The sequence below is a fragment of the Colossoma macropomum genome, unplaced genomic scaffold, assembly GCF_904425465.1.
Source record: "Colossoma macropomum unplaced genomic scaffold, Colossoma_macropomum, whole genome shotgun sequence".
In the NCBI taxonomy this organism is placed as follows: domain Eukaryota; kingdom Metazoa; phylum Chordata; class Actinopteri; order Characiformes; family Serrasalmidae; genus Colossoma; species Colossoma macropomum.
In genome coordinates this window covers 31537415-31557709 of record NW_023494796.1, presented here as the reverse complement: position 1 = coordinate 31557709, position 20295 = coordinate 31537415, and the positions used below count along the sequence as shown (strand labels likewise).

At 41.0% G+C, this 20295-nt stretch overlaps 1 protein-coding gene across 1 annotated transcript in view; it reads right to left on the bottom strand.

Annotated features, from left to right (window-relative positions):
• Positions 1-1387: 1387 nt before the first annotated feature.
• Positions 1388-20295, bottom strand: part of col9a1b (collagen, type IX, alpha 1b) — a 70975-nt gene continuing 52067 nt past the window's right edge. Inside the window, exons 29-37 of the mRNA XM_036583440.1 lie at positions 16592-16663; positions 15164-15199; positions 14966-15010; positions 14457-14489; positions 13818-13964; positions 11551-11605; positions 8462-8650; positions 7456-7533; positions 1388-2321 (exon numbers count right to left, since the gene is read on the bottom strand). Coding sequence (XP_036439333.1) covers positions 2116-2321; positions 7456-7533; positions 8462-8650; positions 11551-11605; positions 13818-13964; positions 14457-14489; positions 14966-15010; positions 15164-15199; positions 16592-16663 — 861 coding nt within the window. The 3' untranslated portion in view covers positions 1388-2115. The remainder of the gene's footprint in view (positions 2322-7455; positions 7534-8461; positions 8651-11550; positions 11606-13817; positions 13965-14456; positions 14490-14965; positions 15011-15163; positions 15200-16591; positions 16664-20295) is intronic.

Here is a 20295-nt window from a genome sequence, read left to right as displayed (position 1 = left end):
TGATTTTCGTGGGCAGTGAAGCTCCAACAGCTCAGAGCGTTCGGCGTTGGTTCCACAACACTGGATGATCTCCGAAATCGCACTGAAAGAGCCGTGAGTGCAGCGACACCCGACATGCTCAATCCAGTATGGGATGAGTTTGACTATGGCGTTGATGTTGTCTGTACAGCTGGAGGAGGTTCATACTGAGCACATATACAATTACATAATAAACTTTATGCTCATTTAAACCATTTACAGTTCACTGCATTGATCTGTAACGATTTACAAGAGAAATCAATCATTTTGAAATCAGATCAATCTTTTTGAATCACCCTGTACAACAAACGGAAAGTTACTCATACTGACGGCTTTCTTTGCTTCAGGGCTTTGATAAGCAGGTAGGGATCATGGTGACACGTTTACCTTAGATTTTATGTATTTTCAAACAGAATGTGTCAATACTGAGTGGTTTATTCCCCCGAATGTGTTCAGTTCATTAGCATTTCCACCTCTACTGCTCTACTGCGAAGTTCTCACAGCTTGTGTACAAGGAAACCATGAAATGTTTTTTTATTTTTATTTATTATCATGTCTTCTTTTATTCTTTTATCCTTTTGAATTTGTGGCAGCGTCCGTTTAGAGATAGGACGAATGAATATGTTGATATTTTCAGAAAAAAAAAAAAAATGAAACGATGTTTTCATATCTAAAACCTCCAAGAGGTGCTGTTAATACGTAGCGTCTGTATTTACTTTCATGTTTTACTAATCATGGCTTTGAACGTAGCTCTCAGCTTTTGATTACAGTGATTGTATTTAGCATGTTCATTGAAATTACAGATCCAGATGAGGCTGTGAATTGCAGGAATAGTTTTATTTATATTTTAGTTTTAAAAGCATCCCTTTAGTGTGATTGAGGCTCAGATTTGACATGAAATAGGGACTGTTTGTGACTTTTTATTTCACACTGAATGTAAACAAAGTTCTCATTATTTTTTTGCTTTGTTCTTTTATCTTCAGTGTTAGTTGCTCTTTAATGTAAAAAAGAACATGTTCATGTTTATTTTGCAGTTATATTTGTCTGTTTGATATTTCTTTCTGATATTTATTCCATGTATGCCCAAGTGTACGCACTGCATTGTAGCATTAAATCAACTATATACAAAATAAAAGTTTGCCCCATTGGAAAAATGTAGTTTTTCTTGCTGGTCTTAATTGTTATATTTGTTATATTACTGATTGAGAATGCTCTTAAAATTAAGCGCACGATTAACGCATTAATGCAGCTCTTTCATTAAGCAGGATAATATACACATCACGAAACATCATTCACATTTAGCTTTGTTTATAATTAATACAAAAACATTAAATTTATTCAAATGTACTTCTTGTCAATCTCTGTACAGCCTTCAACGCTACCTTCATATAATAAATACAAAAGCCATACTTTGGTGTTTTTTCCTAGCAGTAATACTTTACCATCTGATGCTCCCGAACTGGACATTATATCAATAATTCTCCTCTTTTCCTGCAATTGAGAGTAAACAAACTTCTCTGCTGCTGAAAACAGAAATTTCATATTAAACTACAATTCAAAACATTTACACAGATGCCCAGAAGAATAAATCTAAAATCCTCTCTCCCTTTTTTATTTAAGAAAGCAGGTTCTGTAAAATCTCTGTACACGCTGATAAACAGTAGGTTTTCCGTAAATTTATCTTTGGCACATAGTGAGGTACCCCGGCTACAAACGAGAACTAGAAACAATACGCTTGATGGATACCACTGTTTGCAGTGTAAGGTAACTGACTAGTTGGATCCAGTAAAAATCCTGTGCTACAGGTTTTAGACGACGGTGACCATGTGGCCAGAAGATTTTCTGAAAAGTGAAACGGTTTTCCGACGACTGAAAATCAGGTAAGAAACTCTCCAAAATGTTTCTAAACAACGTTCCAGTTTACGCTGGAGGTAAAAGTTTGTTCTTTTATTACAGATGTGGTCAGCACCGGGGGGGCGTGCCGGCACAGAACGTTCTCACTTCACCGCGGCGGAAAAGGCGCAAGCTTTAGTGAGAAGGTTGCTGTCCACATGTCTCTCCGTCTCAGTCCACGTCCCCCTGATGTCCTGTGAGAACTCAGTTACCGCCCGGTCCCTTGAGGTTGGAGTCTTTCAGGGCCTGATGTGCAGCACCGGCGCTCAGGTTACACGCTGAGGGGTCGCAGTAGCCAGGGGGGCCGGCAGCGCCGGGAGGTCCAGGAACGCCAGGCTGCCCAGGAAAACCTGGCGGACCTCTCTCTCCATCACGGCCGTCCTGACCGTAACCGGGCTTACCGGGCTCACCTGAGAGTAGAAAGCAACAGCAGGTGAGGCATCAAAACTAGATGTTTAATAAAACGATATGAGATGGTGGTGCTCATGAATATAAGCTGCATCATCAGTCACATCAAAACCTTTAGTTTCTTTGAAAAATGGCAGCATTGTGTGAACATTTCATGACGAAAGGAGTAACAGAAATAGTCCAAAGTGACTCAAGCAGATTTACTAAAACAGGCGCTAATTACAGACAGTCTTTAGACTTTAGATTTGTTGGTTGGAGTGGCCAACTAAGTGGTTATCTACTAGAAAAAGCGTGTAAATGACCACTGGCTCAACTTTGTAGTCAACAAATGACCAGCAGAATATAAAGTCCTGTTTTGCTCACATTTTTGTATTGGAGTAGAAAAAAAACACAGGCCTCATTCTCCAGTATCTTCATAAGTTTGTTCTTGAATGTGTTCTTGAGAAAGGTCCTAAGATAAAGTCTGCGTCAGATTCATGACGTGTTCTTAAAGCGCAGAACTGTTCTCACCTTTGTGCTCTTAAGTGTGTTGATTCTGTTCTTACCCAAGAACAAATCCCACATAACAAAATGGCAGAATTTTAGTGAAAACAGTGTAAGTAGGTTTTAAGAAAAAATACTGTTTTAGAAAGTACTTTTTATACTTTTTTCCAGAACGTCAGAATGCGCAGTTCAAGACTAGAACACTAAGGCTACATCCACACAGCAGGTACAAGTGGCCCAAATCAGATTTTTTAGTTTGCCTGTTCAGATTATCTTTTAAATGTGATCTGTATCATCAGTCTGAACAGATCAGCTCCTAAACTGACCAAAAGAACAGAGCGTCACGCTGCTTCACGGCTCATCCAGAGGTAAACAATCACGACCGCCAACGAGCACCAGTCGCTCCCGGAGGATCAGCTTCATCTTCACCAGCATCACAGGAGCCATCATGAAGCTTCACTGACTGACAGCTGGGCTCGTCACCCAGAATGTGTTGGAGCCGTAAAAAGGGCGCGGTCACTTCTTTGGTTCGCGTCCTCGGATTCTTTAAACTCTGCTTTCAGACTTTTAACTGTTGTTTGACGCTGCAGCCTCGTTCTCCTGCGGCCGCGTTCGGACAATTCTTTAGAAATCTCTTCAAACACGGAGGAGTTTTAGGAGTCTCTCCTAATTTTGTACAGAAATATCAGCCCAAATGTTTATGAGTGCGAAATCATGACGAATGTGGAGATGGATTGACGTAAAAGTCGCATGAATTCTGATCTGGCTGTTCAGACTGAGTCACATTGCCGCAGATCGGATACGTATCAGATTTCAGTACCACATATGAAAGCGTCTCAAATCAGAGTTGAAAATGTCACATTCAGTGTGTTTATCTGTTCACACTGACACACAGACACACATCTGTGTAGAAAGAGATCAGATTTGGGCCACTTTCACCTGCTGTGTAAACGTAGCCATAGACTCTTGGACTAAACCTCAAGCCATTTGCCTATTCCCTCGTCAAATGATCCGTTTTAAATATATACAAATATAAAAAAGTAGCTTTTAAGAAGGAATTTCTTCTTAAGAACGGTTGAAGAACGAGGCCCAATGTTTATAATAATTTTCCTGCTCAGTTTCTGCCAAAATACTCACATCTTTTAATCTCAAAGTTTGACTTTTCATCTCAGAGCAGTGGGTTGTGTGTGTTGACTTAAAGCTTATCGATCTAATCTAAAAGGGCTCTGTGTTGTTACAGGTTTTCATTCCAGTCAAGCAGAAGCACACTGCTGGTTGGAATAAAAACTTAGAGCCACACCAGCCCAAAGCTTTATAGTGACCATACATCCTCTTTTTCAGGGACACGTCCTTTTTCGGGACCTCAGTGTAAATAATGGTGTCTTGTCAAGTGAAGTGGTCTTAAATATGGTTGATATATCCAGTATTTCCCATTTTGAGATTAATGCTTATTGTTTAACTCCCTACTGGACACTTTCAGACAGTTTTTAGAGAATTCGGAGAGTCAATCTGTCGCAATATATCAGCAGATAATCTGACTTAGTAAACCTCTTAAAACAAGTATAAATGTCTGGAAATAAGTTTAATAATCTTATAATAAGCTTAGAAAATGAGAAATATTAGATAAATTGACAATAAACTAAACAGTGTCATGTGTTACCCCACATTCACACCAGCAGCGATGCGACAAAGCAGCCGGAGGTCATTCATTTTCAATGAGAGCTGCGATTTCCGGCGACAGGAGGCGGCACAAATGTTGGCGACTCTAAGTGGGCGGAGTCAGCGTAATTTTATGCAAATAAGGAGCGAAGCGATGTGGCGACTACCAGTTATATTTTAAAGTGTCTCCTCAGCTGCCGTTCGCTCCTCTGCTGATGCTGCCATATTCTCGAATCCTCACCGGCACACAGTGAACCTCGGGATATGTTGGCTAGAGAAGGATCCACCCATTGGATCCTTTGTTGCCATGGAAAAGGACACATTTCTCGGCCGCATATGAATGAGCCTTCAAAATGGGACAGACTAGTTGACGCAGTCGGCCTTTAAACGCAGCCTCTGAAGGACGCAGCCACTGAAATGGGACACACTGTACCAATACTGAACTTTTCAGTCAACGTTGATGGTGTCGATATTAAGCCAGCCCAATTTGTTCAGAACCTTGGCTGTCTTCTTGATTCATCTCTCACGTTTGAGTCTCACGTTAAGCTCGTCACCAAAACTGCATTTTATCATCTGCGTGACGTTGCACGCTTACGCCCTATGCTGAGTCACACTGACGCTAAAATGTTGATCAATGCCTTCATCTTCTCTCGCATCGGTTACTGTAACTCACTTTTCCATGGCCTTCCACTAAACTAATCGTCTTCAGTACATCCAAAACTCAGCAGTCAGGGTTCTCATCTCCACCAAGCGCTCAGCTCATATTCCTCCTGTTCTTCGGCAGATGCACTGGCTTCCTATCAGTTCTAGGATTAAGTACAAACTCCTTCTTCTTACCTTCAAGGCTCTACATGGTCTGGCTCTGACATTCCTTTCTGATCTCATTTCATTGTATCGTCCCTCTCGCGCTCTCCGATCCTCTAATTCTGGATTCCTCACAGTTCCCTCAACTACACTTTCCACTATGGGTGGCAGATCTTTCAGTGCTGCTGCCCCCAAACTCTGGAAGTCTCTACCTTCCACTCTTCGTAGTTGCTCTTCTTTGTCTTCCTTCAAATCTCGGCTAAAAACCTTCCTTTTTTCTTCCCTGTAGTCTTCTAGATTTTTTTATTTTTTTGATACTATGTAAAGCGTCCTTGGGTTTGTGAAAGGCACTATGTAAGTTGAAATTATTATTATTATTATTATTATTATTATTATTAATAGGAATTGAGCATTGAGCAGTGTAGTACACTGTGAAACAGTACTCTCCGTTTTTGGTTCCTACATAGTTGTTCCTACTAGAGATGGAATAATGGACAGTAATCGCAAAGACCAAACACTGTTTTCCTCACACACTGACTGCACAGACATGGGGACTGAATAAGAATAAGCACACAAGCGATTCCTCACCAGGATTTTTCATTTTAGTGGGAACACATCTGATTTGGGCTTGGCGGTCAGTGAAACCATGGCAACCAACGGTCCGCTCGAGTTCAGAAACACCCACAGGCAAAGAGTGACCAGCGTTTTGGGCGACAAGAGACGAAAAGTCGCTGCCGGTGTGAACGCAGGGTTAAAAATGTGTCCATTACTAAATTGTCAGAGATGTCCAGGATTTGGCTTTAGCTTTAATGTTGATATTTGCTCTCCACAGTCTGCTCCCAGTGTTCTTTTACTGAAACCCAAAATCGCCCCACCTAAACAGATACGACTTAGTAAGTCAAAACAGCGACACTTTTCTTGTGATCTTGCGTCACATGGTTATCAGAGGAGCTTTATCAGTGTAGGTTGTTCCTTTATGGTGGAGAAAGGCAGGAAGCGCTCTGTATGCTTATTTTGTGTGGTATACTGGGGTCAACTGGAATTAACTACGAGACGTTTGGTGGTTCACTCCGCAGTGAAAACTGAATTTCAGACAGAACGTTCTGCTCACTGTGTCCGCGGAACGTGGACACTCGTTATGGCAGAATTTTACATCACGACTCCATTGAAAACAACAGAATATCCAGTTTGCCGTTATCCATCTACGACCAGCATGTATACGCAGCAGCAGTATATCAAAATACTGAGTTATTCCTCTTTGAGAAAATAACATTATGTCAAGGTAATTAGTGATTGTATCCACATCATAATCAACAACTTGAAGACGTTGAATTTAAGGCCGTGGTTAACATACAGCTGCCAGAAACAGAGTTAATAAACAACAGATGTTGGACAGCTGCCCCTGAGCAACTGCAGTGGCAGCCAGGTTAGCGCCCAAAATAAGACAAGCCTTTTATTAGTGCTGATTATTTACATTTAATGCCCGATTGCTTGGGCCTACATCATTGGTTTCACCATGTTTCAGTATTGGAGGGAAATCATTCATATAAAAAAATTATTTTAATTCTATGTTCCAGTTCAAAGAGCAACAGCCACCACTGTGCATCACGTAACAGAAACCAGCGCCAAACCCAAAAGAACGGATGTCAGATTAGGGCGCAATAATGACGCACAACTGGCTTATTCACTCAGATCAATCCCCGCTGATCCAACACAGACAAAGCCTGACGTTTTCTTGTAACCCTGAAAAACATCTTGGCTAATACAGAACTGTCTGCATCCATCGAATCTCAGGGATTCCTGCCGATGCAGGGCTACTTATGCAGACCACAACCTGATTGACAGTAATGGTCAGTGACATTCCCAGGACTCCATGCACTCTAACGAGTCTTCAGAGTCACTGGACTTGATTAGATAATATTTCTAAAAGTCAATCTGCCCAGTGCTGCTAAATTTATCTCCTGCATCATTCTGGGTAATGAATCGAGCTGTTCTGTTCGATTTAGCTGTTGTGCGTAAGATGACAGCTCCTGTAACGGCCGCCGTATTTTCCTTTATGAATTAGACTGAGTCAGAATATCAGCTTCAGTGCTTTGAAAAATGAAAAACATAATGAACAGCAGGCGTCTGCAGTGGGTAATATGAGACGAGGTAAGTGGGTCATATGAGGCTGTGACTGTTGATGCTGACCTGGCAGGCCGGGTGGTCCTGGAATGCCTTTGGGTCCCCGCACTGTTGGCCCTCGAGCTCCTCTGTCGCCCATTTCGCCTGGAATTAAACATAATTACACACATACAGGGTCACACACTTCATCACTGCTGTGTTCCAAAGTCTTATAACAGGGCGTGCATGTAAATGTGTCTTTTATTTTGTCTGAGTTGTTTCTAGCCTCCACAGTCAGGACTGAAAACCAACACCAGCACGTTTACACTGTAGTTCAAAACTTTGGAGTCACTCCCCATATCCACGAACATCATCTTTAGCTCAATTATTATCAATATTTAGTGTAATCAGGTTTTTCTCCCATTACAGAAGCTGGTTTATTTATAAGAACTCACTTGATTTTCAGTAAAAATAATTTCAAACTGTATTTTTCTGTACACCAGCAAAAATGAGACATTCACACATTTTTATTTATTCTTATTTAGATTTTAACATTTTTGACATATATTCTGCTATTCAGATCACACTAAATGAGCCGTGAGTCCAGCAGAAAAACGTTTCCTGCTCCAAAAATTATAAAAATATTTTTCCTGTATTTTTAAACTTTGAAATGGGTCAATTTGACCTGCACCATAGCCAGGGGCAAAACAATACAGTAACATTGTGGATTAGTACAATTATTACAAACCATATGCATCGATTTTGATAGTGGTGTACATTTAGACTCATTAATGTGCATTATCTATATGTATATCTATATATATATACATCTATATATATATATATATATATATATATTATGATTTATTTATCTGTATTTGGGTATTATTTGAGTAATTCTTGACTTTTGACTCAACCTATACTCTGCATCAACAAAATTAATAGTGCCCAAGGGAACAAATATAATACTGCATAATAAATAATTGTACTGACATTATTTTTTTCAGGTGGAACCTGATTATTTGAGTCTGGTCAATTCAGAGAAGAATTTTTTGGGGGGATATTAATCTGAGCGACCCAAACCACTCCCTACCTTTAGGCCCTTTAAGACCCATTTGTCCTGGTGGTCCTTTGAGGCCAGGGAGTCCTCTTGCTCCAGCTTGCCCAGGGAAACCGCTGTCCCCTGGTTGTCCGGGAGGACCAGGGGGTCCAGGCCTGCCAGGCAGCCCCGCAGCTCCAGACTCAGGCCTCCTCAGACTGGCAGCTAACTGAGCCAGTTGCTCTGAAACAGCAAAAACCAAAAGATGAACAAACGTGAAGAACCATCTGCCAACATACGAGTTCATGATTTTGTAGTAGACTGTTGTTGTTGTTGTTGTTTACAGCTGTATAACCGGCTTTATTTATGGTATTATTGTTAAAATTATTTACTAAACCGATTGACAAAGTATAATGAAAAAAGAAATGAAGGAAAAATACGTAAACGGGGCTGTGAGTGATGAAACGTGTGATAAAGTGTTTTCATTTTGTGGCATTGTGGCATTTTTTCAGTGCTCTGCCCAAAAATGCTGAGTAAAAAGCCAGTAGGCCAACAGTGGCCCATTATCCTCGTACTACCTGGGATTGGCCAACATTCATAACTGATCACTTGTCTACTTGGAACCATAGTTGCATGCGGTCTGTTGCAGCTTTGACCTACTTTCTCCTCTATTTTTGGTTTATAGGCTTTTTTACATAAATTATTTTATTGAAAATCTTTAATAAAAACTAATTAAATAATATAACAGGGCACCCTAACAATATAAAAACTACTTCACAAGTTGTTTCAACAGATGTTACAGCAAATACGTGCATTTATGAGCTCCTTCTGGTGTAGATTCATGGTGACTTGCATGCTAATAGCTCTACACTGTTCAGGCACACACTTCTAACTGGAACCTGGGGCCATATTACAGAAACACCTTAACTCTGAAATCTGATCTGTTTAGTCTCCATGACGACTTCAGTACGGACTGAATTTGGGACAGTAGCTATTCCAGAATAACAGCTCCTACCTTCATAATCTCATCATTAACTCCAGATAAGAAAACAGCATCACACAAACATCCTAACTAGACTAAACCTCCTAAATCCTGTCCTAACTTTAGGATGAACCCCAACAGGGTCCTCACTTCTGTTTGAGGTCCGTTTCTATGGTTTTTAGGCAGCTGTGTCAGCAGCATAGTTCACTACCAGCATAATGAGCTCCATTTATTTCTACTGTAAAACGCTGCTTTCACTGTGAGATGATTTTCTTTTCTAACTCTGCGTTTTAAAGATCTCAGACGCTGCAGACTCGATCTCCACCGCCGCTCTGATCACCTTCGTGTGTTAATGTTGATGATGAAATATTACAGTGATGGTGGTGAATAATGAGGAGACGGAGCTGAACGTGTGTCTGTTTATTAGGAGGAGTAACGTTAGCGCGCTCGGCTAAAGCGTTTGGGAAACGGAGACAGAAACTGGGGAGCGCCGACGCTCTGATAAAAAGCAGGGGGCGCTCTCACAGTATTCACACCTTACAGTTTAGTTTTGTTTGACATCAGTAACGGCAGCTGTAACTTAAATTTTTAACATTATTTTGATGACGTGTTTAGGTTTCAGCTGTGTGTGTATGTTCAGTTGCTAGGCAACAGATATGACAGTTGACTGTTGACTTCGTAGTAGGTTAAGATTTCCTAACTGGAGATAAGACGCTGTAAAATAAGATTAGATTCCTAAATTAAGATCAGATTTGCTTCTGTAATACGAATCTTATCTTGACCTGTCAGATCTTAAATTAGGACTAAAGAGAGGAAGTTTCTGTAATGCGGCCCCTGAACTCCAATTTCCCAACATATTCAGCTCTTTAATGTTAATACCTGGTCCTCTGGTTCTCTGTCAGCTTCCCAACCTGGTGATTATCACCTCTGAAACATCATCATCGGTTTACTACATCGACCATATCTGATTACATCGCCCTGTCATCCAGGCCTTGCGCTCTCGCTTTACATCCAGCCCTCAGTCGGATAATGTATTGAGAAGGGTGCAGATAAAGAGCTTAGCTTTTATTATGTGCAAAATAGCTGTGAACAAAAGCTCTCCTTGGTTTCACCATTACTCTCTCCCTAAAGGCCTTATTTGACCAAATGCTCCTTCTCTAGGCCACACCAGGCACGCCGTGCTGGGATGTAAGGCTGGTTTCACACAAAAGTTACGGCTCTGTGGGGAAACTTTCGACTTGCTAAATCCCCTGCAGTTCGGGACTGGGTAAGCATTCAGTTCATGGGATTTAGAATATTCAATCAAAGCTGTTAGAGACTGCTGTAAATCCCCTCCTCTTTCTCTTTCTCCCATGCTTTGATGTTCCCTCGCTCATCTTTTCCTTTTCAATTTGCGGCGGTAAATTGGGCAGAAAGAGACTGCGGCTGTTTTTTTTTGTGAACTCTGTTCCGACGATAAAAGGGATGAATGGAATAGAATGATTATTCACGATTTAAAAGAATCCAATACTCGGGCCTGAGCGATCGCTCACCGCCGGGGTACGCCGAGTTTTAACCTCCATTTGGAAGGTCTTCCGCACCGAACGCTCGACTGAGTGCCTGAGAATTTAGAGGAAGGAACTCGGGCTGGGGAGTAGGTGTCAAGCTCATCCCTGTAAGCAGAAAGTGCAGCTCAGCTGATGGGAAAATTAATTTTTCAGTGAAACGCGGATGAAAAAGTCATGAGCCAGTGGAGGAAAGTTGCAGAAGGAGGTGGATGGGAGGGAGGAGGAAGAGAAAAGGCGAAAAAGACAGGGCAAAGGAGGGAGAGAGAGAGTGCGACAGCAAAGGCTGGCAACTTAGGCAAGATCAGACTTGGTGGAATCAAACAGAATCTTTCATCCGTCACACAAACAAAAGTCAAGCTCGCTCTCTTTCATTTCCCGCCGTCTCTTCCCGCGCCGGTCACTGCTTATCTGCTTGCCTGCCTGAAGAGTTCTGACGTCGTGGGTGTCTATATGCAAGTGAGACTGTGCCAGACTTCAAACAGCAGCAAATTAAGGAGGAGGAAAATAGATTTTAGCTTTTTATTTATTTATTTATTTATTTATTTATGCATTCACTTATTCATTTATTTATTTGGCTGCAGATGAGAAAAAAACTTTAAGGCTGCCAGACTTACCCTGCATTACCCGCATGCAGACTTGTCTGATGTGCTGATCACTCGGTTCTTTGCCCTGTGAACACACAGGACGGCTTTGTCTGAAACTAAATCACACTGGCAACTTTGACGAGACAAAAAACTACTTCACTTCGAACGGTCCCCGGTGTGTTAACTCAAATAAACTGCCATGAAATAAATTTTTGAAACGTGATGATGCAGTACTGTCTGTATGGGGTTTAATACGCAGCAGATACAGAATAAAACAAAGACATTCTTAGGTTAAAGAAAATAAACCTGCACTGTTCCTCACCTGGTGGGAAATTCAAACCATCATAAATTCACCTCTCTCTGACTTCACCCTCTAACTTCACTCTAACTTACATCAAATTTTTATTTCTGCCTAATTTATGTAAGTTTATGTTGTCTGTCTCATTACTGTAACACTGCAAATTTCCTTCAGATCAATAACGTTGTCTATCTATCTATTTATCTATCTACTTGAGTGTCTGTCTATCTGCCTGTCTGTCTATCTATCTGAGTAAGTGTCTATCTGTCTTTTTGTCTAGCAATCTGCCTGTCTGTCTATCTTTTTATCTATCTGTCTATCTATCTATATATCTATGTATCTGAGTGCCTATTTGTTTGTCTTTTTGTCTGTCTATCTGTCTAGCTTTTTTGTCTGTCTGTCTATCTATCTATCCATCCATCCATCCATCTATCATAAAATGAAATGCCCAGCAATTGTTGTCCTGATTATTCCTCCAGTCGTTAAATGGGGAGGAGGGGGGGGGTCCAAAAGTCTGAGACCACCTGTAATGATGCTTCTATCTGAAGATGCTACTTTTTCATTATAAAGTAAATTATTAGTGTAACAGTTTGAGTGGAAAGTAGAATCTTTAAAATATTTACATGAATCTCAGAATTTATTAGTATTTGGTGGTGTGTCCCGTTTGGCTTTAATGACAGTGTGTGTTTGAGTACGTTACGTAAAACAATCTGATGCAGATCAGATCCATCTCAGATTCGCCTGAACACGATCTTAGTTAAAGAAATAAGAAAATATCTGATCTTTCTGTATAACGGCATTAATGATGCCACAGATATGCTCAAATGTTAATAGTGACTGAGAAACAGTGCAGCATCTTGTAGATTTTTCTCCTCATGATGTTTCTTTGTTTTAAGTTTTTCACAATTCTAAAACTTTCTGTTGTTTATTTCCAGGTTTGAATGAAAAGAATCTCAGATTTTAAAGTAGTCTCAGACATTTGGACCCCACTGTAGGTGTTATTTCTCCAGATAAAATAAATTATGACACGATTCCCTGTATTTAACAGTCTGCCCTTCAACTTCTATTACAAGTGCCTTTCGGATCAATAAGTTTTGGATGGGGGGTAAATAAGAAAAAACAATTTGTAACAAGAGAAGAAAACTAAAGAACAGTGTGAACAGCCTTTAAACAGGACAATGACTTAGTTTTTTTCAGTAATGTAATGAGAGCCCAACAGGCTGCACCAGCAGCAGTGTGACGTCAAAGCCAGTTCAAAATTTGCAAGCGAGCAAAACTGGTCTCGCAAAGAGAACCACTCGCGCAAGAAAACCACACTTGCGCCAGAAGAGAACTACTTGCTTGAGGAAAACCTCCCGGAAGCAGAAGCTCTCGCGCACGAGGAAAATTAGCCCGACTGTTCTTTCTGTTCGCTATTGAGCTTCTACTCACACAAAAGTTTAATTCGCTTTTGACAGCTGTGGGCGGGTCCAGACATATGATTGGTTACTACTGATACCAGGAACTGTGTTGTGATTGGCTGTCTGTCAGTCAGAGCTTTTGCTGCATATAAAAAACCGGGAACAGGACTTTTACTCTAGAAGATGATCTTCAGACTCTGCCAGTACAGCGGCGTTAGCCGAAACGCTGCCTGTAATTACTGAGATCTGCCTTTGTGAATGTTCAGTAATCACGATGAGAGAGTGACGCGAGAGTGTTTTTCTTGTGCGAGTAGTTCTCTTTGCGTGTTTTCCTCACGTGCAAGCGGTTTTGTTTGTTTGCAAATTTTGAATTTGACGCCATACAGCAGTGGCAGCAGGTTGGGGTTGGTGGATATTGAGAACTGGGACATTTGTAATATAGTTTGAGTCGTGCACCCCCTAGTGGCTACTGATGCAGATCAGACTGAAAAACTCTGGAATATTCCTAACATGTGAAATGGTCCACTGTTACCGACCAGCACCGCAGAGTTTTGACTATTAATCGAGTTTCAGTTTCCTCAAAGAGGCAGCAGACTCACCGCCGGTCCCTGTGATCCGCGAGGGCCTGGAGAGCCTCTGTCTCCCTGCATGCCGCGAGGTCCAGGACTGCCCGGGGGTCCCTCAATGCCTGGCTGTCCACGCGATCCCTCGGGACCTCTGTTCCCTGGTTCTCCTGGGTTACCAACCTGATGTCAACAGACACACAGTAAGCGTAGGACTTTCAGGATGTCCATCAACATTACATCACTGTTGGGTAATTTATTATTAATTATTGATTTTGATCGGCAGGTGCTGCAGTGTCTTGGGCCAGTTTACTGTGTAATTGAAAGCTGCTGCTACACCTACACCTCAGACCTTTTGTGCTAAACAGCCTGTTAGATTAGGTATCACACTTTGTTTGATTCCTGTTATTTAAATAGGCCACTGATGTTTTATTTACAAATTTAAAATGCCAGTTTGGCCCATTAGGGATATAAAATAGTTATTTATACTGGGGCTAATAGAAATGTGCTAGTGTGCTTCTCACAGTGTGAGCTTTGGGTTAAAAAAAGGCCATCGACCAACTCGGCTGTAAACAAGTCAGAATCGTAATCCGCCTTAGAAATTCATGATCGTGCACCTCTACAGTTTATCTGTCTTCATTAAAGACATGAATGCACTACACATCCAAAACTTACCGCTCCCTTCGCTCCAGGCTCTCCAGTAGCACCCTAAATCAGGATGACAAGAGACAACAGATTTCAGATTATTAATAGTGTTATTTCTCATAAATGCACACATCCATGAATAATTACAGTGCACAACACATCATGTACTACCAGGGACACAGGACGCAGGGCGAGTTCAGGACTGCAAGTGTTAAAAATAATAATAATAATAATAAATGTTCTGAACTTTGTAGTAAGATGAGCACAGTTTAGAGCCACTTGTGCTTGTTTAGGAGTAGAATTTGCACTATTACATTTTTAGAATCCACAGTAGCTGCTCTGTTTTTGTGAACGCTGTATTTTCATTACGGTGAGCCGAAAACTGGCCACTTTGGGGCGTTGATAAAAAACACAGGCTGAGCTGCAAGGAGAGAAAGTCTCAAGGCAGCCTAATGTTGTTTTTAAACTTAAAAAGAATAATCTGGTGTAATAATGTGTAATAATTTATCAGCCGTTATTCTTCCGTTACAGCTACTTACGACGTCTCCTTTGTCTCCGGGGTTTCCCTCTGGGCCTTGATCTCCCTAAAGCAGAACGTGTGACACCACAAAGAAACATTTTCCTCTTTATAATGTACTTTTATGAACCATAACTTACAGTAACATGACTAAAATGTCATAAAACGTCAGATTTTCAGAATGTAATTGAGCTTTCACGTGTTTTAGTATCAGTCTCACCTGTTCTCCTTTCGGTCCAGGTTCTCCAGACTCACCCTGTGAAGACAAATTGATTAAAAAAATATATACAGTTTTATTGATTTTCATTAAACAGCTAACTCATTGCTTTGAGGAGATCATTTACAGCCATATGCAAATTACGATGATTTTGTTGATTTTTAAAGTGAAAATAAACCCTCTATGAGGAACAAACTTAAATATATCAATATTCTGGGCCAACAAGTAAATCATAACATAAAATGTGATAACTTTAGTACAGGTCACGTTTTATGTTTTATTATTTTTCCAGCGTGTTACATTTAACGAATAAACGGTAACTGAGCATTAAAATGTGCAAAAGTGCGTTCTTTGTAGAGGATGTGTACTTAGGCCCAATCTCATTTCACCCCTTGCCCCTACCACTCAGCCCTACCCCTCTGTTTTGTGTTTTCACGTCTAGGGTTAAGGTGTCCCGAATCATGTTGAGACAGAGGGAGAGGGTGAAGCGTTGGGGCCACATCAGAGACACACTCCAAACAGAGTATGATAACCATTGTATTATCTTAGTTTAATGTCGTTTCAGTATATTATGGTCATAACAAGCATAAAACATTGCTAGTAGTGCTGATGTCTCGGTAGCTAAATTTCCCGATCAGAACTGCTGCCCCATTTAAGGTGGAACGAGAAAATCTGGACGAGAATCTGGTGAATATCTGACTTCAGCTTCATATCACTGAAGAATTAGGGGTGGGTGATAATAAATAATTGCCCCCCTTTTTGAAGATCATATGATGCCCTAAATGTAACTAAAGCCCAGCAGTGAGGAGCTGAACTTTACCCTCCTCTGCTGTCACTGCAGACTGGCAGGGTCTCCTACAGAGCAGCGCTGGTAGCTGTTAATGAAGTGATGCTCTTTTTATTTGAGGGTCCCATTTCAGAGGGAAGAGTTCAACCACTACCCACTCTGTTAACTCTGTTTCAAGACATACAAGGGGTAGGAGTAAAAAAAATGTTATTGGGTCTTATTTTCACCTACAAAATCAACAAAACTCATAATCTGACCATATCATGTTGGCATATGGCCATATATTAACTATACACATGATACAGAGTTATGGTTTGGCATTTTTCCCCTCATAACTACCTCATTCACATTGAAAAGGACACAGGATGAGCTTTTCATTCAAAGTATAAATAAATAAATGCATGTATGCTGTACTTTTCTTTTTATCTCTTATTTTTTTTACTTCTCTTCCAGAGTTTACAAGCAGTGGGAGTAGAACTATAAACACAATCACACTGATCTCATCACCACAGCTACTTCCTTGGGAGCCAAATGTGTGAATGTAGCTGCTATCATAAATTACATCCCTCTTATTTTTTTTTTTCTAGCTAATGTCAAATCATGAGTTCCTCTCTCAAGTAGGACTGCTTTGAAGTTTTTCTCACCCGCTCTCCTTTCTCTCCGGGCACGCCTGGGGGTCCAGGAAGTCCAGGCAGGCCGAGGTCACCTTTCGGGCCCTGAGAACAGCATTAATACCACATGAGATGGACAAGCAGAATTTCCATTTCTGTGCGTGTGCTGGATAGCTGCCCCTCGCCGCAGAATTTTTGGGCTTGAAAGGGAATTTGAAGGTTCAGCTCAGAGGGTTCAGGCTTAGTTTAGTTTAGAGCAGCCGCACAGCACAGAGAGCGAACACATCCTGTTGTTTTTTAATCTTTAAAGCCAAAAAACAAAGTCTTTTCCTGCTTTTCAAGACTCTACTGCAAACACTGATTCCTTAATGCAACACTGACTTGTAAAGAACAGGTTCTAAGCTGACTGTAGATTTTTAGTTTGCTGGTGTCACAAAATATCATTCTGAGCAAGTAAACATGAGCATGGAATCATCTTTAACTGTTACTCTGACAAAATAATCAATAATGAAAGCTGCATAAAAGAGTGCACTGTTAATAATGTACGAACTGCTTTGCATCTGATTCATGAAATTACATGGCAGTGTTCAATGCAAAGATGTTTTGATCTGCTTCCCAAGAAGCCTGCATTTATAGTACTGCAAGAAACAGAAGTGTGTTAACACTGAGTAAAACAAGTTCCGCTGCTGTCTTACACAGTTATTAACCTCTGAAATACAGGCGTTCGTATCACTTCAGTTCACCACAGAAAGGTGAGTCACTTTATCTCTGTCATAGATACTGAGATTTGAATTTGAGGATGAGTCCAGAACTGCTGGAGAACCAAACACACAACAATGTGGGAGTTTAGACTCAATAAAGGATAAAGAATATAAAAGATGATGATAGTGGTAAAATTCCTTCACAGCTATCGGAGCACATTAACACCAGCTAACGTCCACAGAGCGATAAGTCAATGAAGGTAAAAATAACTATAACCAAAACGCTGGATTAGCCATGTTAGCTGGAGATGATGATAACAATAAACTAGTTGGCAAAAAGCTAAACACACACACACCAGCAGGGGGCGCACTGGGTTGTCAGGGTCTGTAGCGCCACTGTAGACGTTTTACCCAAAGAGCAGCTCCAGTGAACGAACACCTGCTCCACGCTGAGCTCTCGCTCTCTCAGATACCGACAGCTTTAGAGGGAGGAATAGAAAACTGTTCCTCTGAAAGCGGCTGAAGCAGCAACTTTACACCACGACCTGCACGTTAACGTTGGTCAGCAGCGCTGAAACACTGACCCAGAGGGTCTTTAACTGCGTATGACAGTTTATTCCTTTGTTAAGTTACACAAACCCATTTCTCCTCTGCTCATCATCAGCTGACGAACCACTGAAACTCAGACGAGGCTGTTTTTGCTTCAGACTGCAACGCCTAAGTGAGCTATACCTGCTCTATTCAGCATCGTTGTTGCTTTAGCTGTCGAAGGTCACCCTGCAATGACTACTTCCAACAGAAAACATGCGGGAATGTGAAAAGGGCCTATAATGCGAAATTCCAAAAAGCACCCTATGGAATTTTCAGTATTATGTTAGCGCCATGCCAACAGGGGTGCTGTAGCAGTGGTACACTGACATTTAGAGCTAAAACCTATATCTGCTTATACCAGATATTCAGGAATTTACATTTAATATTTAGTCATTATTTGTAATAATTTGTAATAATGCTGATCTTTCAGTAATGATTTGAATTTAAATCTTATTTTCTGCTCATGTTGTAGACGTATAGAAAGTGCGATGCTGCTGTAAAATATATTGATTGCCGTGTAAACAAGCGGAGATTTGAGCACAAATGATGAATCAGCTTCAGTGAAATCAAGCGCCAGCCTATCAGCACCTCATTTACATATCATTTACATGGAGCAAGTCCTAATTCAAGCAGACATTTCAGTAGAGAGCCAATAAAACGGCAGCATTCGGCAGCTCATGAGACAATGGCTATGCCTGTGGGTGGAGTTTAGGCTCGAGCTGTGAGTGCACTGCTCCCCCTACTGACCTAACTGTATAGAGTTTAAATTACATGCACTGGAAAGAATAAAATGTGAAATAAATAAAATATTTAAACTGTGATTAAATAAATACACTGTGGTTGTGTTGTGTGATTATTTTCCTGAAATTATATATTTTATTGCTGTATTATTGCAGAGTATGGGCTTTTATTCCTATTATCGAATTATAGATGATAATGAAAATAGCTTTGGTTAATTAATAGTGAATCTAACATGTTTTTCAGGTTGTTACATTATTACACTTAAACTCTGACCAGACATGAGTTTGATTGTACAGATGAAACTGATTAAAAACAAATGTCACTGGAATTTGCATGCGCTCATTTTATGATCAATCTGACCATTAATTTTGATGAATCAGGCCGATGTGTGCACACACACACTCAGAAACAATGGCTGTGCATCCATCAATCAAGGCAGCATCTATTTAATAATGTGCTTCTTTTATACAGTGATAGAGCTGATTCACACAGCCAGTCTGTGATTCCTTTATGAAGTTGTTGAGTTGGTAACACTGAATGAAAGTCCCTATTTGGCCTTTTCATCCATATGGGCTCATTTCTTTAAACCCACAATGCTCAGCTCCACCTTCCCGCAGTCTGCAGTCAGTACTCGTTAAGGCTGGTGGGTCAGTTCTAAAATCCGATTGGCTGAGAGCCACTCAAAGTCATTTAAAAGATAACTTTGCTCACACTAAGAGTCATAGAAAGTCCAGCTGTGAGTGTCGTTACATGGCAAATGTTTAACCCCTCTGGGGTACACAAACTCACCCATGCGTCAAGTTTGTTTCTACATAGGTGCCTTTGGAAATCAGTATTATGGCAGTAATATAAATCAGACAAATCCAGGCTTCCTTTGAAACATATTACCCCTCTGGGGTCATTTTCTCTGTTTGTTCATACCTCCTCAACCCCCCTTTAAAGGCTCTTCATATATCATGATCCTCATATGTTTCATATCTAAATGCTCCGTTATCTTCATCACTACTTTCCAAACCCGCTGCAGCAGCTTCAGCAGCTGTAAACTCTCTGCACGCCGTTTCACATGAGTCTCCGATGTGGACTGAATGAAGAATGAAGGGTTTCCGGCGTGATGGTCAGTCCTTAGTGATTCCCTGAGTGTCCACTGGTCAGTTTCACACAGAATGTAGACGGACACACGAATCCACCAGTTCGACACGGTGAGAGGCAGATGACGTGTATCTCAGCCCCTCTTCATAGGCTCATAACTCCAGATGTGAGTCTCGTATGATCTCGAGATAAGATGGAATGGAAAGGGCGACTCTACAGATTCAGGAAGAGTTTGAACTGGATTTCTGAGCTGGATCATCACAAAGATACAGACGCAGATATAGAGACATCAAATCTGATGCACAGGTGAGTTTGTGGACCCCAGAGGGTTAATGTGTTAAAGGGGGCGAAGCCTCTAACCGTATCGCTGACGGTACCTCGGGTGATGTGGGGTTCATAAGGAAGAGAGAAACGCTGCAAAGACGAAATGTCGGACACTCAACTTTACAATGAGGATTCTCAGAGGAGAGAACGGTCGGAAGGAAACGCAGTGTGCACCGCGTCCTGGTGTCTGTGTGTCTGTGTGTGTGTGTCTGTGTGTGTGTGTCTGTGTGTGTGAGTGTGTGTGTGTGTGTGTGAGTGAGTGTGTGTGTGTGTGTGAGTGTGTGTGTGTGT